This window comes from Quercus suber, unplaced genomic scaffold (genome assembly GCF_002906115.3).
Source record: "Quercus suber isolate HL8 unplaced genomic scaffold, Cork oak 2.0 scaffold_105, whole genome shotgun sequence".
Taxonomy (NCBI): domain Eukaryota; kingdom Viridiplantae; phylum Streptophyta; class Magnoliopsida; order Fagales; family Fagaceae; genus Quercus; species Quercus suber.
This window is the reverse complement of record NW_027069570.1, coordinates 1185627-1202205: the sequence shown is the minus strand read 5'-3', so window position 1 is coordinate 1202205 and position 16579 is coordinate 1185627. Positions and strand designations below refer to the sequence as shown.

The following is a 16579-nucleotide window of genomic DNA, read 5'->3' as shown; positions in this document are numbered from 1 at the left end:
GGCCATGGGGCTTGTTTGTTGAGTGGGGGATGGATGAGAGCATGGAGCTGGGTGGGATATTTGAATTGAGGGAAGTAAATGCACATGAGGTGTGTGCTAGTGCAACTAGTAAATAATAATTTAATTAATCAATAATTAATTGGGGGAAGCAACTAATAAATAATAATTAATAATTTAATTAACCAATGCATTATAAAAGACAAACAAATTAAATTATGTTAGGCTAAACAACAATTAATAATTTTATAATTAATGAAACAACAATGTAACACATTATAGTTATATTGAAAGAGATGTAACTTGGAGTATTGATAATTAGACTACCATGCAACGATTTCCTCGTAAAAAACAATTGTAAACTCTATGCATTTGCGTGTTTTTTGATTGTTGTTGTTGTTGTTAATATATGAATTTCTATTTCTATTAGATTGTGTAATTGATGCTTTTTAAGGAACACTCTAGAAAAAATTCCTATAGCCGCCACAAATTAGGGATGCCATTATCAATTATAGTAAATCCTTAACATATCACCTTAGCTCTTACACTTATTGGTAGCCTGCTTTTTATGCTCCATTGGTACCACTACGTTTAAGAATCAAATAAAATTTCCAAAATTTGGAGAGTTTGGAGCTGAGACTGCAGAGACATGTATGAGTTAAGCTGGATCAATTTCCAGAGAATAAGATCATTCCAAAATAGCAAAACAGTGATAATTATATGGCTCCGAGGATTTTATTTTGAATGATTATTCCAAATTATCAGCCACTAGCTTGAACTTTACCCCCTACGAAAGAAGGAAACTTGAGAGCCTAACGAAGCACTAGCTCCAAAGTAATCTCTGGACAGGTACCTTGGAAAAGGATCCTTACCTTAATCAGCACCACATCGATCCTAACAAATAATGTTGAATGCGTGATTCTTTTCACACTCTCCATTCCTTTGAATTTTTTTAATAAGATTTTGGCACCCTTTCTTAAATATTGCTTTTTTTTTTTTTTTTGGGAGATAATAAACATTTATATCTTAAGTTTTCTATTAAATTTAATTATGTAATTGTGTCGGCAAGTTATGTCACTCCATCTCAAAACTAATTGTTCTTTTTATGAGACTTAAAAACCATTAAACTCCATTCAAAGTGTAATACCACCTACTGTGACATACATACATTTGAGGTTTAGTTTTGTAAACCAATACAGTACAGCAAACGCTACTTCTACTACTAAAACTCTTCGGCTCAAATTCTACCTCCTATAAGGCTATAACAATGCAAAAGGGAGACCAAAGCCACTGTATTTGAGTTTGGAATATTATTTCAAAGGAAGCAAACCTTACCTACAACCTCAAGACTAATAAGGGCCGTTTGGTTTGTGTTTTCAAACAACATTTTTTAGTTTTTAAACAGCATTTCACACATTTCAACACACTTTTTCACCCACACGTATTTTAAAAAACTACAAACAACAATTTTCAAACTACTCTACCAAACACTCCCTAAGCCTTTCAATTCTAAACTCAACAATACGATTCTTTTCATAATTTTACCCATTTATTATTTCATACATGTGTGTGCAGAAAGTAGTAAAGGCAGATATGTTTTATATATTGATTCAGCCAAAAAAGATAAGTTTAATTATTGTGTTGTATATAATTATGTACTAGCATACAAACAAGTAGATCTTGATGCATGATGATGTTGTCGTGTATATCATATCACGTGCATGCACCAAAGAAATTAAACGTATATTTATTTATTATAAGAAAGTCTATGTACACACATGACACAACATACTATAGCATATTTTATTTCCAGTGCACAAAAATTTATGAAATCCGAGTTCCAAGTAAAAGAGGAAAATGGAAACATACAAAAATTTTAAACATTTTTTTAAATATAATTATTGAAGTAATATATTTAAGGGTGACTTATAAGCAAACTTGTAAGAAATTGATCTTCCTTTACATTATTAATAATAATATGACAAAACTTAGATATAATACGTTATATGATATTCTTTAAGTTCTCCTCTTAAAATTTAGCCATGTGATTACTTAACTAAAAAATACACTTCCTTCTCATGAGAAAAAATTTACATAGCAGAATTTTAAAATAGAAACCTAAGGAACAACACATAAGTAGTATACTTAAGTCTTACTCATAATAATATCCTTAAAAAAAAAAAAAAAATAGTAACAACAACAACATACATCTAAATCATAATTGTAGCATGAGAAAAAATCAAATATGTGAGCTCAAGTCACCAAGTTGAAGCTCAAAAAGATATATAATATCCTTACAAGTAGTCATTTTCGCAGCTCTCCCTACTCCATATGGAAAGGTCTACTCGGCAAAGAACTTTTTGCAGTCTTTCCTTTTTTGGCATGTAAAAGGTAGGAAATTGTTTCAACAGAGTATAGCAGATCATAGGGAAGCTTTTGTAGCTATAAGAGAGAGATTTTTCTTTCTTTGTCTCTTTGTTTTTTTGTTTTTTCAATTGAACTTCCATCCAGTAATCAAAACCATGGAGCACATAGTGGCAGAGGAGAAGTGCATGAGTTCGAACGAAAACGAGCAACCCCATCAAGCTGCAAAAGAAAAGCCCAGAAAGGGTGGTTTTTGAACCATGCCTTTCATCATAGGTAATCAAATTTGAACTTTTATACATATGCACCCACGCACATACTTATATTATATGCGAACATATACATATGCTGAAAAACATTATCACATATATATGTATATATATGTTAAACTTATTTGTTGATTTTCATTTTTTTGATGGAGGCAGTGAATGAGTCTTTTGAGAAGGTAGCGAGCTATGGCCTATGGGCTTATGCCTAACATGATACTTTACTTGATTGGGAGTGAATGAGTCTTTTCTAGGAAAATGTATTTTGGGAGTAATTTTCTTGAAGGAAAAAATATCCTAAAGACATGATAACCTTTTCTATATATATATGTATATTTTTATTGATATATAGTAAGTTAGTCTTTAATACGCGTAGAAAAGATTACCATTAGTACATACATGTGGATCTTGACTTGTTTGTTTTGATGGAAAATTTTGGGAACAGGCAAAGCTTAGGTTTCCAATTAAATTCAATGTAATACAAATGTTATTATCTTCTCTTAACAAGAGTGAAATTCAATGTTTGATTAGTGAATGCTATCACTTGATTGAATTTAATTGGGAATCAATGCTACAACACATAAGGAACTGTCTTTAAAGTTTTCTCATCCGGGAAAAAGTTAGGAAATCATTTTCTTTACTTGGCTAACAATAACGCAGGATTTATATTGACAGTCGACACATGTGGGGCCTATTTTCTCTAATTTTTCTTGAGTAATTTTTGGTTTTTTTTAAAGGAAATCTTTAGTTGAACAAATGGAGGAATAGTTTTGATGTTAATTAGATAATCGGTACTCAAATCTGGTATGTCTCAACAGGGGATGACTATTTTATGGTCGACTGCATTGATGCCACAGTTGAAACCTCCTTCCTGTGACCAGTCCAGCCAAGTATGCGAGTCTGCTACAGCAGCTCAGTTGGCTCTTCTGTTGTCTTCCTTTGGGCTAATATCCATTGGAGCTGGTTGTGGTAGACCATGTTCCATAGCCTTTGGTGCAGACCAATTAGACAACAAAGATAATCCCAACAATGAGAGGCTATTGGAGAGCTTCTTCAATTGGTATTACACTTCTTTTCATTAGTTCAATTGAAAGATTTTTTACTTACTTTAGCATAAAATTTGATAATTTGTGTTTAAAATAAATTTTTTTAAGATTTTGACTATGAAAATAGAAAAAATGAATTTTTTTATGAAAGATTGCCGTCAAAAATAATTTTGATTGAAAATATTAAAAAATATATATTTTTTTGGTTGGGTGTGTGTATATATATATAACTTATCAAATAAAAAAGTGTGTATATATATGTGTGTGTATATAATAAAAAGCGTGCGTGTGTGTATATATGTGTGTGTGGGTCTAGAAGTTGTCTTGATAAATATGTTAGCATCGCAACTTGGCCCCCCCAAACAAAAATTCCTGGCTCCGCCCCTGATTGTAACATGAGAAAAAATCAAATATGTGAGCTCAAGTCACCAAGTTGAAGCTCAAAAAGATATATAATATCCTTACAAGTAGTCATTTTCGCAGCTCTCCCCACTCCATATGGAAAGGTCTACTCGGCAAAGAACTTTTTGCGGTCTTTCCTTTTTTGGCATGTAAAAGGTAGGAAATTGTTTCAACAGAGAATAGCAGATCATAGGGAAGCTTTTGTAGCTATAAGAGAGAGATTTTTCTTTCTTTGTCTCTTTGTTTTTTTGTTTTTTCAATTGAACTTCCATCCAGTAATCAAAACCATGGAGCACATAGTGGCAGAGGAGAAGTGCATGAGTTCGAACGAAAACGAGCAACCCCATCAAGCTGCAAAAGCAAAGCCCAGAAAGGGTGGTTTTTGAACCATGCCTTTCATCATAGGTAATCAAATTTGAACTTTTATACATATGCACCCACGCACATACTTATATTATATGCGAACATATACATATGCTGAAAAACATTATCACATATATATGTATATATATGTTAAACTTATTTGTTGATTTTCATTTTTTTGATGGAGGCAGTGAATGAGTCTTTTGAGAAGGTAGCGAGCTATGGCCTATGGGCTTATGCCTAACATGATACTTTACTTGATTGGGAGTTATAACATGAAAACAGCCCCAGTGCATCAAGCATTCTGTTAATGTGGTCAGCCATTTCCAATGTCATGGCCATTTTTGGTGCTTTCCTCTCTGATTCTTATTTTGGTCGGTTTCGGGTCATCTCACTCGGATCCATCTCTAGCCTTCTTGTAAGTCCAATTATAAGTTACTTTTCTAGGTTCTTTTTGTTCCCAGGGGATAATATATTTTCTAGGAAAATGTATTTTGGGAGTAATTTTCTTCAAGGAAAAAAAATCCTAAAGACATGATAACCTTTTCTATATATATATATGTATATTTTTATTGATATATAGTAAGTTAGTCTTTAATACGCATAGAAAAGATTACCATTAGTACATACATGTGGATCTTGACTTGTTTGTTTTGTTGGAAAATTTTGGGAACAGGCAAAGCTTAGGTTTCCAATTAAATTCAATGTAACACAAATGTTATTATCTTCTCTTAACAAGAGTGAAATTCAATGTTTGATTAGTGAATGCTATCACTTGATTGAATTTAATTGGGAATCAATGCTACAACACATAAGGAACTGTCTTTAAAGTTTTCTCATCCGGGAAAAAGTTAGGGAATCATTTTCTTTACTTGGCTAACAATAACGCAGGATTTATATTGACAGTCGACACATGTGGGGCTTATTTTCTCTAATTTTCCTTGAGTAATTTTTGATTTTTTTAAAGGAAATCTTTAGTTGAACAAATGGAGGAATAGTTTTGATATTAATTAGATAATCGGTACTCAAATCTGGTATGTCTCAACAGGGGATGACTATTTTATGGTCGACTGCATTGATGCCACAGTTGAAACCTCCTTCCTGTGACCAGTCCAGCCAAGTATGCGAGTCTGCTACAGCAGCTCAGTTGGCTCTTCTGTTGTCTTCCTTTGGGCTAATATCCATTGGAGCTGGTTGTGGTAGACCATATTCCATAGCCTTTGGTGCAGACCAATTAGACAACAAAGATAATCCCAACAATGAGAGGCTATTGTAGAGCTTCTTCAATTGGTATTACACTTCGATTGGAGTATCAACAGTTCTTGCATTGACTATAATTGTGTACGTTCAAGATCAATTGGGATGGAAAGTCAGGTTTGGAGTGCCCGTAATTCTTATGATGATTTCTACTGTAATATTCCTAGCTGGATCTTCTCTTTATGTGAAAGTGAAGCCTAGTAAGAGCTTGCTTACTGGGTTTGTTCAAGTTCTAACCGTGGCATTCAAGAACAGAAAGCTTAGTCTCCCTCAAAATAACTCTGATCAGTATTGCCACAGCCACGATTCAAACTTCCTTGTCCCAACTGATAATTTAAGGTATTCTTATTATTACAATGCTTGAAATTGTTGATATGTGATTCACACTTACGTATACTATTCTTGGCTTTGTGGAACTTCTTAAATTGTTTTGGACTATAATTTTCCAGTGAATTAGCTAACTACTAGCATTGAGTCATGAATACTGATTCCCAAAATTATGCTGAGGATTAATTAATACCTTTTGAACTCTTTCTAGGTGTCTAAACAAAGCTTGCATAATAAGGGATCATGAGAGAGACCTGAATCCGGACGGGTCAGCTTTAGATTCATGGAGTCTATGCCCAATAGAACAAGTAGAGTCACTCAAAGCTCTCCTTAGAGTCATTCCCATGTGGTCCACAGGCATCGTCATGTTTCTGTGCATGAACCAGAACTCATTTTCCACACTCCAAGCAAAATCCATGGATAGACATATCACCAAAACTTTTGAAATTCCAGCTGGATCCTTCACGGTGTTCATGGTTGTCACACTAACAATATGGGTTGCATTCTCTGATCGCGTAATGGTTCCATTACTGGCAAAATACACGGGCCGGTCCAAAGGCCTCAGCACCGAAGTCCGGATGGGGATAGGATTGCTGCTTGCTTGTGCAGCATTGGCAGTGGCAGCAATAACAGAAAACATAAAGAGGAGAATTGCAATTGAAGAAGGTTATATATATATATATATATTGTGAGTGCCTAAAGACCAAGGATGGATTTGAAGAGTTGCAGTATAATTATAGGGATGTTACAGTCCACAAGCCCAAGGAGGAAAGCCACCTCGAGGAAAGGAAGAGATGAGTCAAGGTACTCTAAGACATTCCAAGTGGGAGCGAGAATCTGAAGAGAGAGAGAGGGTCAATGGTCATAAGGGAAATTTCTAGTTTGAAGTAGCCTGTCGTCTCTGCATTAAATGGTGGATAACAACTTTATCAGCTGTATTGATGAGGAAGTGACCTGAATAGTGTAAGTTACAGCTAAGTAAACTCCTTCTACCACCTTATTCAAAGGTAGAAAGAGACAAGTGTCAAGGGAGAAAGCTAGTTAGATAGGGATGGATGGTTGAGATATGAAAAAAATGAGAAGTATATAAGAAAGTATGGGTTAATGGAAAAAGGGATCGAGACAGAAGTGTCAAAAAGAAACAAGAAGAGTATTGAGAGAAGAGAGTGAACAATGCAACTTTTTGTATAATCTTAACCTCCTCTGGCAAGCTTGTGGAGGGATATATGCTCATCTATTCTATAATATTAGCCTTTTCTTCTTTATTTTCATCCTCAAGCAAAGCCCTATCTTGTTGTTCGTTTCTCTCTCTTACAAATTTTATTGATTTGAGCCAAGGTTGAACTGTACAACTCACTGTTCTAAGTGGGCTTAGGCTGCTAGATTTTTTTGTCCTTATATATATATATATATGAGATTTACTCTTTTTTTATAGTATTTTTTTTTTTTTGGGATGCACACATGAGGTAACTTCTTTTTAATTGAGTTTTTTAAAGGTTTACTTATATTAGACTCTTCTTCTTTCGTACAACATTAACTTACTTAAAACAAAATTAAAAAAAAAAAAAAAAACTTAAATATGATGTGTGGAGCAAAACTATACAACAATTGGAATTCAATTTAGATTCTAATTTGATTTTTTATTAATTTTGACTTTGTATATAAATTTAGTCCTTAACTTTTTGATTATATCAATTTTATCCATAACCTTTCAAATATTATGTTAATTTGGTTAGTATCGTTATCTTTTGGACAAAAAAAAAAAAATCAGATGAAATAATAAAAAATAAATTTTCATGCCATGTCAAATTAAAAAAAAAAAAAAAAATTGTGTTCCCACGTGACTTCAAGTTTGGAGAAAATTCTATTTTCTCCGTCATCCTCATTATAGATTACTGGCCTGTTTGGATACAGCTGAAAACTGAAAACTGAAACTGAAAACTGAAAAATACTGTAGCAAAATAATTTTTAAATGTGTGAATAGTACCGTGGGACCCATTTTTAATGAAAAAATTGTTGAAAAGTGAAAATTGTGGGTCCGTGAACAGTAAAAGTTGGGTGAAAAAGTCACATGTTGCGACTACTGTTCAATGAACAGTATCCACAACAGTGTTGCTATAGTAACACTCTGTCTCTGAAAAGCTGGGGACGCGTGAAAAAAAAAAAAAAAAAGGCTGAAAACGTAAACGTGCAACACCAATGCTCCAGCCAAATGGTCTCTACTACATCTCCCTCTCCTCTCCCTCGTAAGAGCATTTACAGCAGTGTAGCTATAATGCTATATTGCTAAAATTTAGCTCCACAAACACAAAATACACCCCTACAGCAGTGGAGCAATAACTAAAAATTTTAGCTGAATTGCTACAATACCCATCTATAAATAGATGTGTACTGTAGCTGAGAGCTAAACAAAAATAATAATATTTTACTCCCAACCGATTAAAATAACAAAAACTGATTCTCTCTCAAAACTCCTCAGTCACTCCTCAGTCACTCCATCTGAACATCATCTCTCAAAACTCTCACTCCCTCGGCCCTAATGATGGCGGCGCGCCGCTCCTACTCCGCCTTCGCCAGCACAAACTTCGACCTCTTCGCCTCCTGCTGCGCCACCTGCTTCTGCTCGAGCGCCGAGACCTGCGGGCGCTCAGTGAGGAGCTGATCGGCGTTGAACTGAGCCACGACGACCTTCAAGACCTCGTTGCCGATCGAAGGGAGGACCTTCTCGTCGTACTCGAGACCTAGGGCTTGGACGATCTGAGGGAGGCGCGTGACCTCAGGGCGCGAGAGGACGCGGAGGGTTAGGTTGGCCATCTGGAGGTCCTTGGTGCCGGAGACGGAGGAGAAAGAGTGGGGGCTTCGTGCGGATGTCGAAGATGAAAGGCTTTTGGAGCCAGGGGATGAGGAAATGGGTGCCTTCGTCGAAGGTTTTGTCGAGAATTCCACGGATGCGGTCGGTTGATTTTGGTTGAGCTTGAGGCTACTGTGATGGTGGTTGTGGTTTGTTTGTGCCGCGATGGTGGAGGTGGATTTTGGGGGTGATTTTTTTTTTTTTTTTTCTGCTGTGGACTGGCGGTGGTGGTGGTGGTTGTGCCGTGTTTTGTGCTGCTGTGGGTTTTTTTTTTTTTTTTGGTTGTGGACTGGTGGCGGTGGTGACGGTGGCTGTGGCTGTGACTGTGGCTGTGGCTTTGGCTGTGGCTGATGGTAGGGTGGTTGTAGTTTTTTTTTTGTAGTAGAATAATTTTTTATTGTAGTAGTTATATTATTTTATTGTGATATATATATTATTTATTGTGTTGAAAACTAAAATAGATCACTGCTGCAGCATGTGTGTAGGTAAAATAGATAAAGTGACTTTTTGTATAGCTAAATAGCTAAAATTTTGTCTTCACTGCTGTGGATGCTCGTTTATATAAATGACACCGTCCTCAAGGTTTGTATAAAGTACAATAGCTAAGTCCACACTCGAATATGACATTCAGGTGAGCCGGCTCGTGTGTGGTACGTAGTGGGTTTAGTACGCCTAGCCAAAACAGCTCCAAAACAAACAAAAGGTGCATGCTGCACTGATGAAGGACTGCCAGTGATATACTAGAGGAACACGGGGATAACGCCAAGTTTGCATGACCATGGACTAAGTCACAGACATGCTACATGACAATTATATGAGACAGTAAGGTTGTAAGGTAGAGCAAATTTTGAAAAGATTGCCTCAGTTTAGATTGTTATTTGCAACTTGTAAAATGAAATTAGTTTTTTTTTTTTTGTTTGAAATTGGTATTGTTAGTAATCGCAAATCATCATATGCCGCAGTCAATATTTACCTGACCCTATACACACTTTTTGATTAAACTAACACAATATTCCATTAAAAAAAAACCCCATACCATGAATGAAATGATACTCTCCTCTTTTGAGGTTTATCTGTTTGTGGATACATGACATTTCCACCCATATGTATAAATTATTATGAATCTTTAAAAAAAAAAATTTGAATATTATTGATGAAAACTTAACTATTGTATTTATATACAAAAACTAACGAGAAGGGTCATTTCATGAAATATTTATGAGTATCATTTTGTAAAATCTCAAGGGAAATTAGGGTAATTTATCCTTAACAATAAGTTTGGTGGCACACATTTTTTTTTTTTGTATCATTTTTGATGTGTCATGCTATAGATACATTTTTTTTTTTTTAGAATTTTAATGAGTCTGGTTACATTGGAATGCAATTAAAACAAATTAACAAATACTTATTCTTTAACTATCTCATGAATAAATAAATAAATAATTGAAATAATTATAATAAAATCAACAACCTTAACCAATGTACCAATCCCATAAAAGTAATATAATTTTATGACTAGGCCAATATTGAACCAGCCACAATGCTACTAAAAAACAAGGTCATTAATATCAACGTCCCTTATCTACCACCCCTACCTGCAAATGCTTCACCTACTCCTCTTTCACACATCTAACTGATGTTTTTTATTTTTTTCGCCTAAGTACAAAGACTCTCCCTATCTACCTTCCTTTCTTTCAACTTTGAACCTGTAACACTCATTCCTTTAACAGGGAGTGCACGTGTTGTCACGTTGCTCAGAGACCAAACCTCCTCTCAGCTTCTGTTTCTCTGTCTCAGCGACAATGTCACCATTCGGAGCCTTGGCGGGGCTCTTCGTCTTGCTCTTAGCCTTGTACTGTGGCACAGACCCTTTGAGGCACAGTGCAATCTCTGACTTCCCAGAGTTCGAATCGTACAGAGTGGACATGCCACCTTGGTCCCAGGTTCCCACAGAGAAAGACACCCAGAATTTGCTTCAGAATTCGGAAATTAAGTTTCTCAATCAAGTCCAAGGCCCCGAGAGTGTAGCCTTTGACCCTCTTGGCCGTGGACCCTATGCTGGTGTCGCTGATGGCCGGGTCGTCTTCTGGAATGGCCAGTCCTGGATTGATTTCGCTTACACTTCGCCTAATAGGTCAGTTTTTTTCTTGTTTTTTGGTGCATTGGGGTTTCTGGGTTTTTGTCGGTTTATGAGTTTCTGAGCTCGGTGGTATGTTCTGTGGGGGACCCACATCACATGTGAAGAAAATGGTGACTCATAATATCAGCTTTTATATTGTATATTTTTAGTGAAATTACATGGGTTGCACCCTTTTCTGCTTCTTTTTTGTTGGGTAAGAGTTAGTAGTTTAAAGCTTGATTCTTTGACATGAGAGAGCATTTAGCCTGAAAATACTGAATTTGCATATTGAAAAGTAGGGAATAGAGATGGAATAGATAGAAGAGCAAACATGTAAAAAGTGCGACGTGGATAACTTATTTGAATCACATTTATATAAGTGCCGTGAGCGATTATGGTAGGAAAGCCCCACTGGTTGCCCCCCTAACCATTTATATTTACCAAAAAAAAAAAAATGTTTGTGAGGGAAATGTGAAATATTATATTAATTGAGATGTAAGAATTATGTCATTGTCGTATGTTTTGATTATCATAAGTGTTGTTGTGTTCACGTTCCACACTCATATAAATTATAATCTCCAAGATGCCATTGATTGGATTTTGTAAAGGAATTATTTCTTGGTGGATTCTAATTTAAATTTGTGGTTTTCTTCATGTTTGTATTCTTCACTCTTCAGTACACTCTTTCATCTTCCATCATGTTGGTTATAGTTTGTCTTTTTATTCGCTGTTTGGTAGTCTTCATCATATGGTTCAGACCTATAAGCAAACAAATTATGAGAACGTGTCACATGTGATCAGAAAATGAATGGCTCCATGTAATTAACAGCTTCCTTGATTAATAGAATTGGTCTGAGTCATTCTCCTGTGTTTTGCTACTCTGTTAAAAAATAATTCCCAGTTGTGTTTTTGCCTTTTGGTTATTTTTCTTTGCTATAATGCCTTTGGGAATTATAATCTGTATTCCATCTATTATTTGGGATTCAGGTCAGAACTGTGTGATCCAAAACCATCGCCTTTGAGTTACTTGAAAAATGAGCACATATGTGGCAGGCCTTTGGGGCTCCGATTTGACAAGAAAACAGGCGATTTATACATTGCAGATGCATATTTTGGGCTACTGAAGGTGGGACCAGAAGGTGGTTTGGCAACATCACTAACAACTGAGGCAGAAGGGGTTCCATTGGGGTTCACCAATGATCTAGACATTGATGAAGAAGGGAATATTTATTTTACAGATAGTAGCACCACGTATCAGAGGAGGTAGGCCCTTTAATGCTATATTCCTTCTGAGAAGGTGACAAATGAGAATGCATTTTTTTTGAAGTTGTTACTGCTTTGGATGTTAGTTAGTTATACATGATTCGAGAATGTCAAAGAGACCCCCTTTTTTAGTTGTAGTGTCCCACTCACTGCTGAAATGCCACTTCCCCTATACAGTGCACAATAGAATGCACAAACTTAAGTGAGAAGCATTAGAATGCTTATTGTCCTTTAGGGCATAAAGAAGAATGTAGTTTCCCTTTCTTCTATTGCAGTGGGACATCGTCTTATTCTGAAAGGCATTAAAATGACACTTCTGTGCATAAAACTAATGCAGTTAGAAAAAGGACTAATATTTCTTCATAGCAATGACCAGCATACCTGGGTATATGGTTTTTAACTTCATAGATCAGTATGGATGATAATTTTAGGCTAATAGCCTTGTAACTGAACTGGCACCTCTTGGTATTTCCAATGTAGACATCTAGGGTTCAAATCATTCTTTCCCGAACTATCGATTTATCAAAAAAGTATCAATGATAATTTGAGAGAGTTGATACTTCCCCTGCAATGACCCTTGAGATATTCAACTGATTTGAAAGAGTGATTGTGAGTAACTTCTTTCTGTTAAATTAGTAATGACAGATGGTGCAGTGACCTGTCAGGAAGTGATATAATTTGGTTTGTCTAATTTTAGATCTTGCATTTGTACATGTTTATTCAAAATTTGTGATAATTGAAAATGTTGTATTTAATTTGTCATATCAGGTCCCACTGAGTGTCTATTAACAACTGAGAAATGAATAAAAACCCAAGTTCCACGTAGGGTTTTTCTTGTATAATGAGTCTCACCATCCACTTTGCCCATTTTAACCTGCATATTTGATATGATGGTATGCATGGATAATTTTTAAGTGGCAATGAATTTTCTTTATCCAAATTTACCAAATTATATGAATTTCTTAAGTATGCAGATTAAACCTCAATATCTCTATCAGATTTACATTCTGAATGATTGTAAACATGGTAATATTACATCTTTTGCAAATTATTCACAAAAACATTAGATATGTAAGATTGCTGGTTTAAAATCCACTAGGTGCACTTGTAACTTACCAATAAAAAAAATAAAAAATTATTGGCAAATATTTCTTAAAACAAAAACAATGTTCTTTCTTGTTTTTAAGCATTAGTTATGGATACACTTACTAGATTGATTCAAGATGAAGCTCCATGGTGTATGGTTTTTGCATACAATATACTTTAGTGGATGAAACTAAATGTGGAGTCAAAGCCAGGCTTGAAACCTTTAGCTTTAGAATTTAAAGGCTTTTGGTTAAGTAAGTCTAAGACAAAGTATATGGGGATGTAAATTCAGTAACAAGAGAAACGAAGATGAAGGGGATGTAAAACTTGATGGCCAAGAGATACCACAGGGTAAGTGATTTCAATATCTCAGATTAATAATTGTAAGAATGGTGAGATTGAAGAGAATGTGAATCATAGGATAAGAGTAGGATGGTTGAAGTGGAGAAACGCAGAAGGAATAATGTGTGATTGTAGAATACCTACTAAATTAAAGGGAAGGTTTTACAAGACTATTGTAAGACTAGGCATGCTATATGATATTGAATACTAAATATGTTTATAAAATGAGTGTATCTAAATTTAAAATGAATATGTGAAAATGCAAGGAAAGATAGAATACGAAACGAAGAAATTCAATTAAAAATAGTGGTTGGTCCCATTGATGAAATGATGAAGCCAAATCGTTTGAGATGGTTTGGTCATATGCAAAAGAGAGTGATTAATGCATTTGTAAATAAGAGTAATTTGATTAAAGACGAGAGAACGAAAAGAGGCAGAGAAAGACCTAAAATAACACGTAGAAATATTAAAAAATGACTTGTTAATTACGGAGGCGACATAGTGTGTTTTTCGAAGGAATAGAATAGCAAAGAAGAACAAAAGAGGATCCATAGCCAACCTCACAGTTCTGAGAAAATGGCTTTGTTGTTGTTGTTTTGGTTCCATTAACATTTCAGATTTTGGGAGAATATTTAATTTTCCTGATCTTATGTTATTTTAACTACCAAAAATTTTGGAATCTTGAATTTGTGACATCTCCATTTTTTTCCCAATGCTTGAATTTGTGACATCTCCATTTTTTTCCCAATGCTTGAATTTGTTCTTGATTCTTTCCCCAGTATGTATAAAACTCTTGTATCAACTTGTTTTCATATAATACCCAAATGCTTTCGGAATTGTCAGTCAGTTAATTTCTGAACTCTGAAATTGTATAATACTAAATATGGTTGCCACCCAGCAAGTCATTGGTTTAGAAGTAATTTAAGGCTACTGCTGTCAAGTTGTCTGGGTGGCCCCTAATAGATTTCTCCAGCTCTTTTTGTGTTCGGTAGAACTCCTCAGTTTTTTCTGCTAGTTTCTTAATGATCATTCGGCCTTTTCTTTTTTACAGCATGAGAACCACTATGCATCAGTGTTAACACAGTTATTTCATGCAGGAACTTCATGCAGCTGGTTTTTTCTGCAGAGGATACTGGGAGGGTACTGAAATACAATCCAACTACTAAAGAAACCACTGTCCTTGTTAGGAATATCCAATTCCCAAATGGTGTGTCTTTAAGCAAAGATGGTTCCTTCTTTGTCTTTTGTGAAGGAGCCATTGGCAGGTGAGTACCCTCCCTGTGAATGTATGCCTAGAGTCACACGACATGGACCCTCATTTTGCTCAATTGTTATTCATTGCATTGTTTGCCTTTTAAATTGGTGGTCAGTAGTCACAAATTTAATTTATTATGCGATTATTGGAATTGAATTGGGACTACTTTGGTATACTTTTCATCATGAGACTACTTGGGTATACTTTTCATGTGAGAGAGAGAGAGATACAGATCAGTTGACATCACTATATGTGACTTGTAGAGAGCAAATATTGTTTGCTTTTGGCAGAGTTCTATAAGAAGTTTTAACTCTGAAGTTGCTAGATAGATGTTTCTCAGAAAATATTTTCCAAAGTACTGTACTCTTACCTTGACATTTTTCCTTTTGACAGAAGATCTATGAGAAACATGTAACTCATCTGTATTTTTGTCCATATTTTTTGTTCAACAGTGTAAATAATACCTTTATATCAAATTGGTACAGCTGAACAATTTTAAAGTAATCTGGTATGTTATGATCATCAATTGATATAGTCCGCATGCATATATCCCAAGTAGGTTTCCTGGGAATATTTTTGGGTCATTGAAGCCATTGTTATCAGAAATAATATTTGCAGTAATCTTTTAGTCATTAGTGAAGTCTGATATCATCTTGATTATGTAGGTTACGCAAGTATTGGTTGAAAGGTGAGAAAGCTGGGACTTCAGAGGTATTAGCAATCCTACCTGGATTTCCTGACAATGTCAGGACAAATGAAAAGGGCGAGTTTTGGGTGGCAGTCCACTGTCGACGAAATATGTATACTTATCTATGCGCGTTATACCCACAAGTTAGGAAATTTTTACTCAAGCTCCCAGTTCCTGCAAAAATTCAGTTCCTGCTTCACATTGGGGGCAGACCCCATGGGGTTGTTGTCAAGTACAGTCCAGAGGGTAAGCTTTTACAGATATTGGAGGACAGTCAGGGGAAGGTAGTTAAGGCAATAAGTGAAGTGGAAGAGAAGGATGGGAAACTGTGGATGGGCAGTGTTTTGATGCCTTTCATTGCAGTTTACAACTTGAATTGAAGCAAAAAAAAAATCTGTAATCCTGATAAAGGGCTTTCATTGCTCATGCTGGTGGTAGATCCTATGGAACACTTCCCCCACTAAAAAATGTTTTTTCCCTTAATTTTCCACTTATAGAATCCAAAATGTTTTCAGTACCAGTGCTAGAATATGATGATTTTACGATTGTATTCCATGTTTCGATATGTATTTAGTATTTTGTTTTCATGGACTGACTTTGACTTATGGCGAAATTTGTTCATTTTGCTTTCTTCTAATGCTACAGTTAAAACTTAAAAGTAAAATATATTAATAATGATTTTTGAGACATGTATAAATCCTTAAAGGCATTTTCTGTGAATGCCAAAGTTGTTTTGTTGCCTTTCTCATTTGGCAATCACAATTCCTTGAAATGCAAATGCAAAGAACAGGGAAAGAAAGTCACTCCCCTACTTAAATGTCATAAATTACAAAGAATGCTTTAGCAAAGGCATGCTAGAAAATGGCGGCCTACGGAGAAATCAGGAGGTACTCTCTTCCCTTAACTTGACTTCATAATTGCCCTTATCTACTTATTAGACTCAGTAAGACAAA

At 35.3% G+C, this 16579-nt stretch overlaps 1 protein-coding gene and 1 pseudogene across 1 annotated transcript; both read left to right on the top strand.

Annotated features, from left to right (window-relative positions):
• Positions 1-4133: 4133 nt before the first annotated feature.
• On the top strand, positions 4134-6714 carry LOC112034956 (protein NRT1/ PTR FAMILY 1.2-like; annotated as a pseudogene).
• A 3749-nt stretch (positions 6715-10463) lies between these two features.
• LOC112040816 (protein STRICTOSIDINE SYNTHASE-LIKE 3) lies at positions 10464-16218 on the top strand. The gene is made up of 4 exons (XM_024073737.2): positions 10464-11007; positions 11980-12255; positions 14781-14948; positions 15604-16218. Exons 1-4 carry the CDS (start codon positions 10676-10678, stop codon positions 16004-16006), a joined length of 1179 nt encoding a protein of 392 aa, XP_023929505.1. The 5' UTR covers positions 10464-10675; the 3' UTR covers positions 16007-16218.
• Positions 16219-16579: the final 361 nt, after the last annotated feature.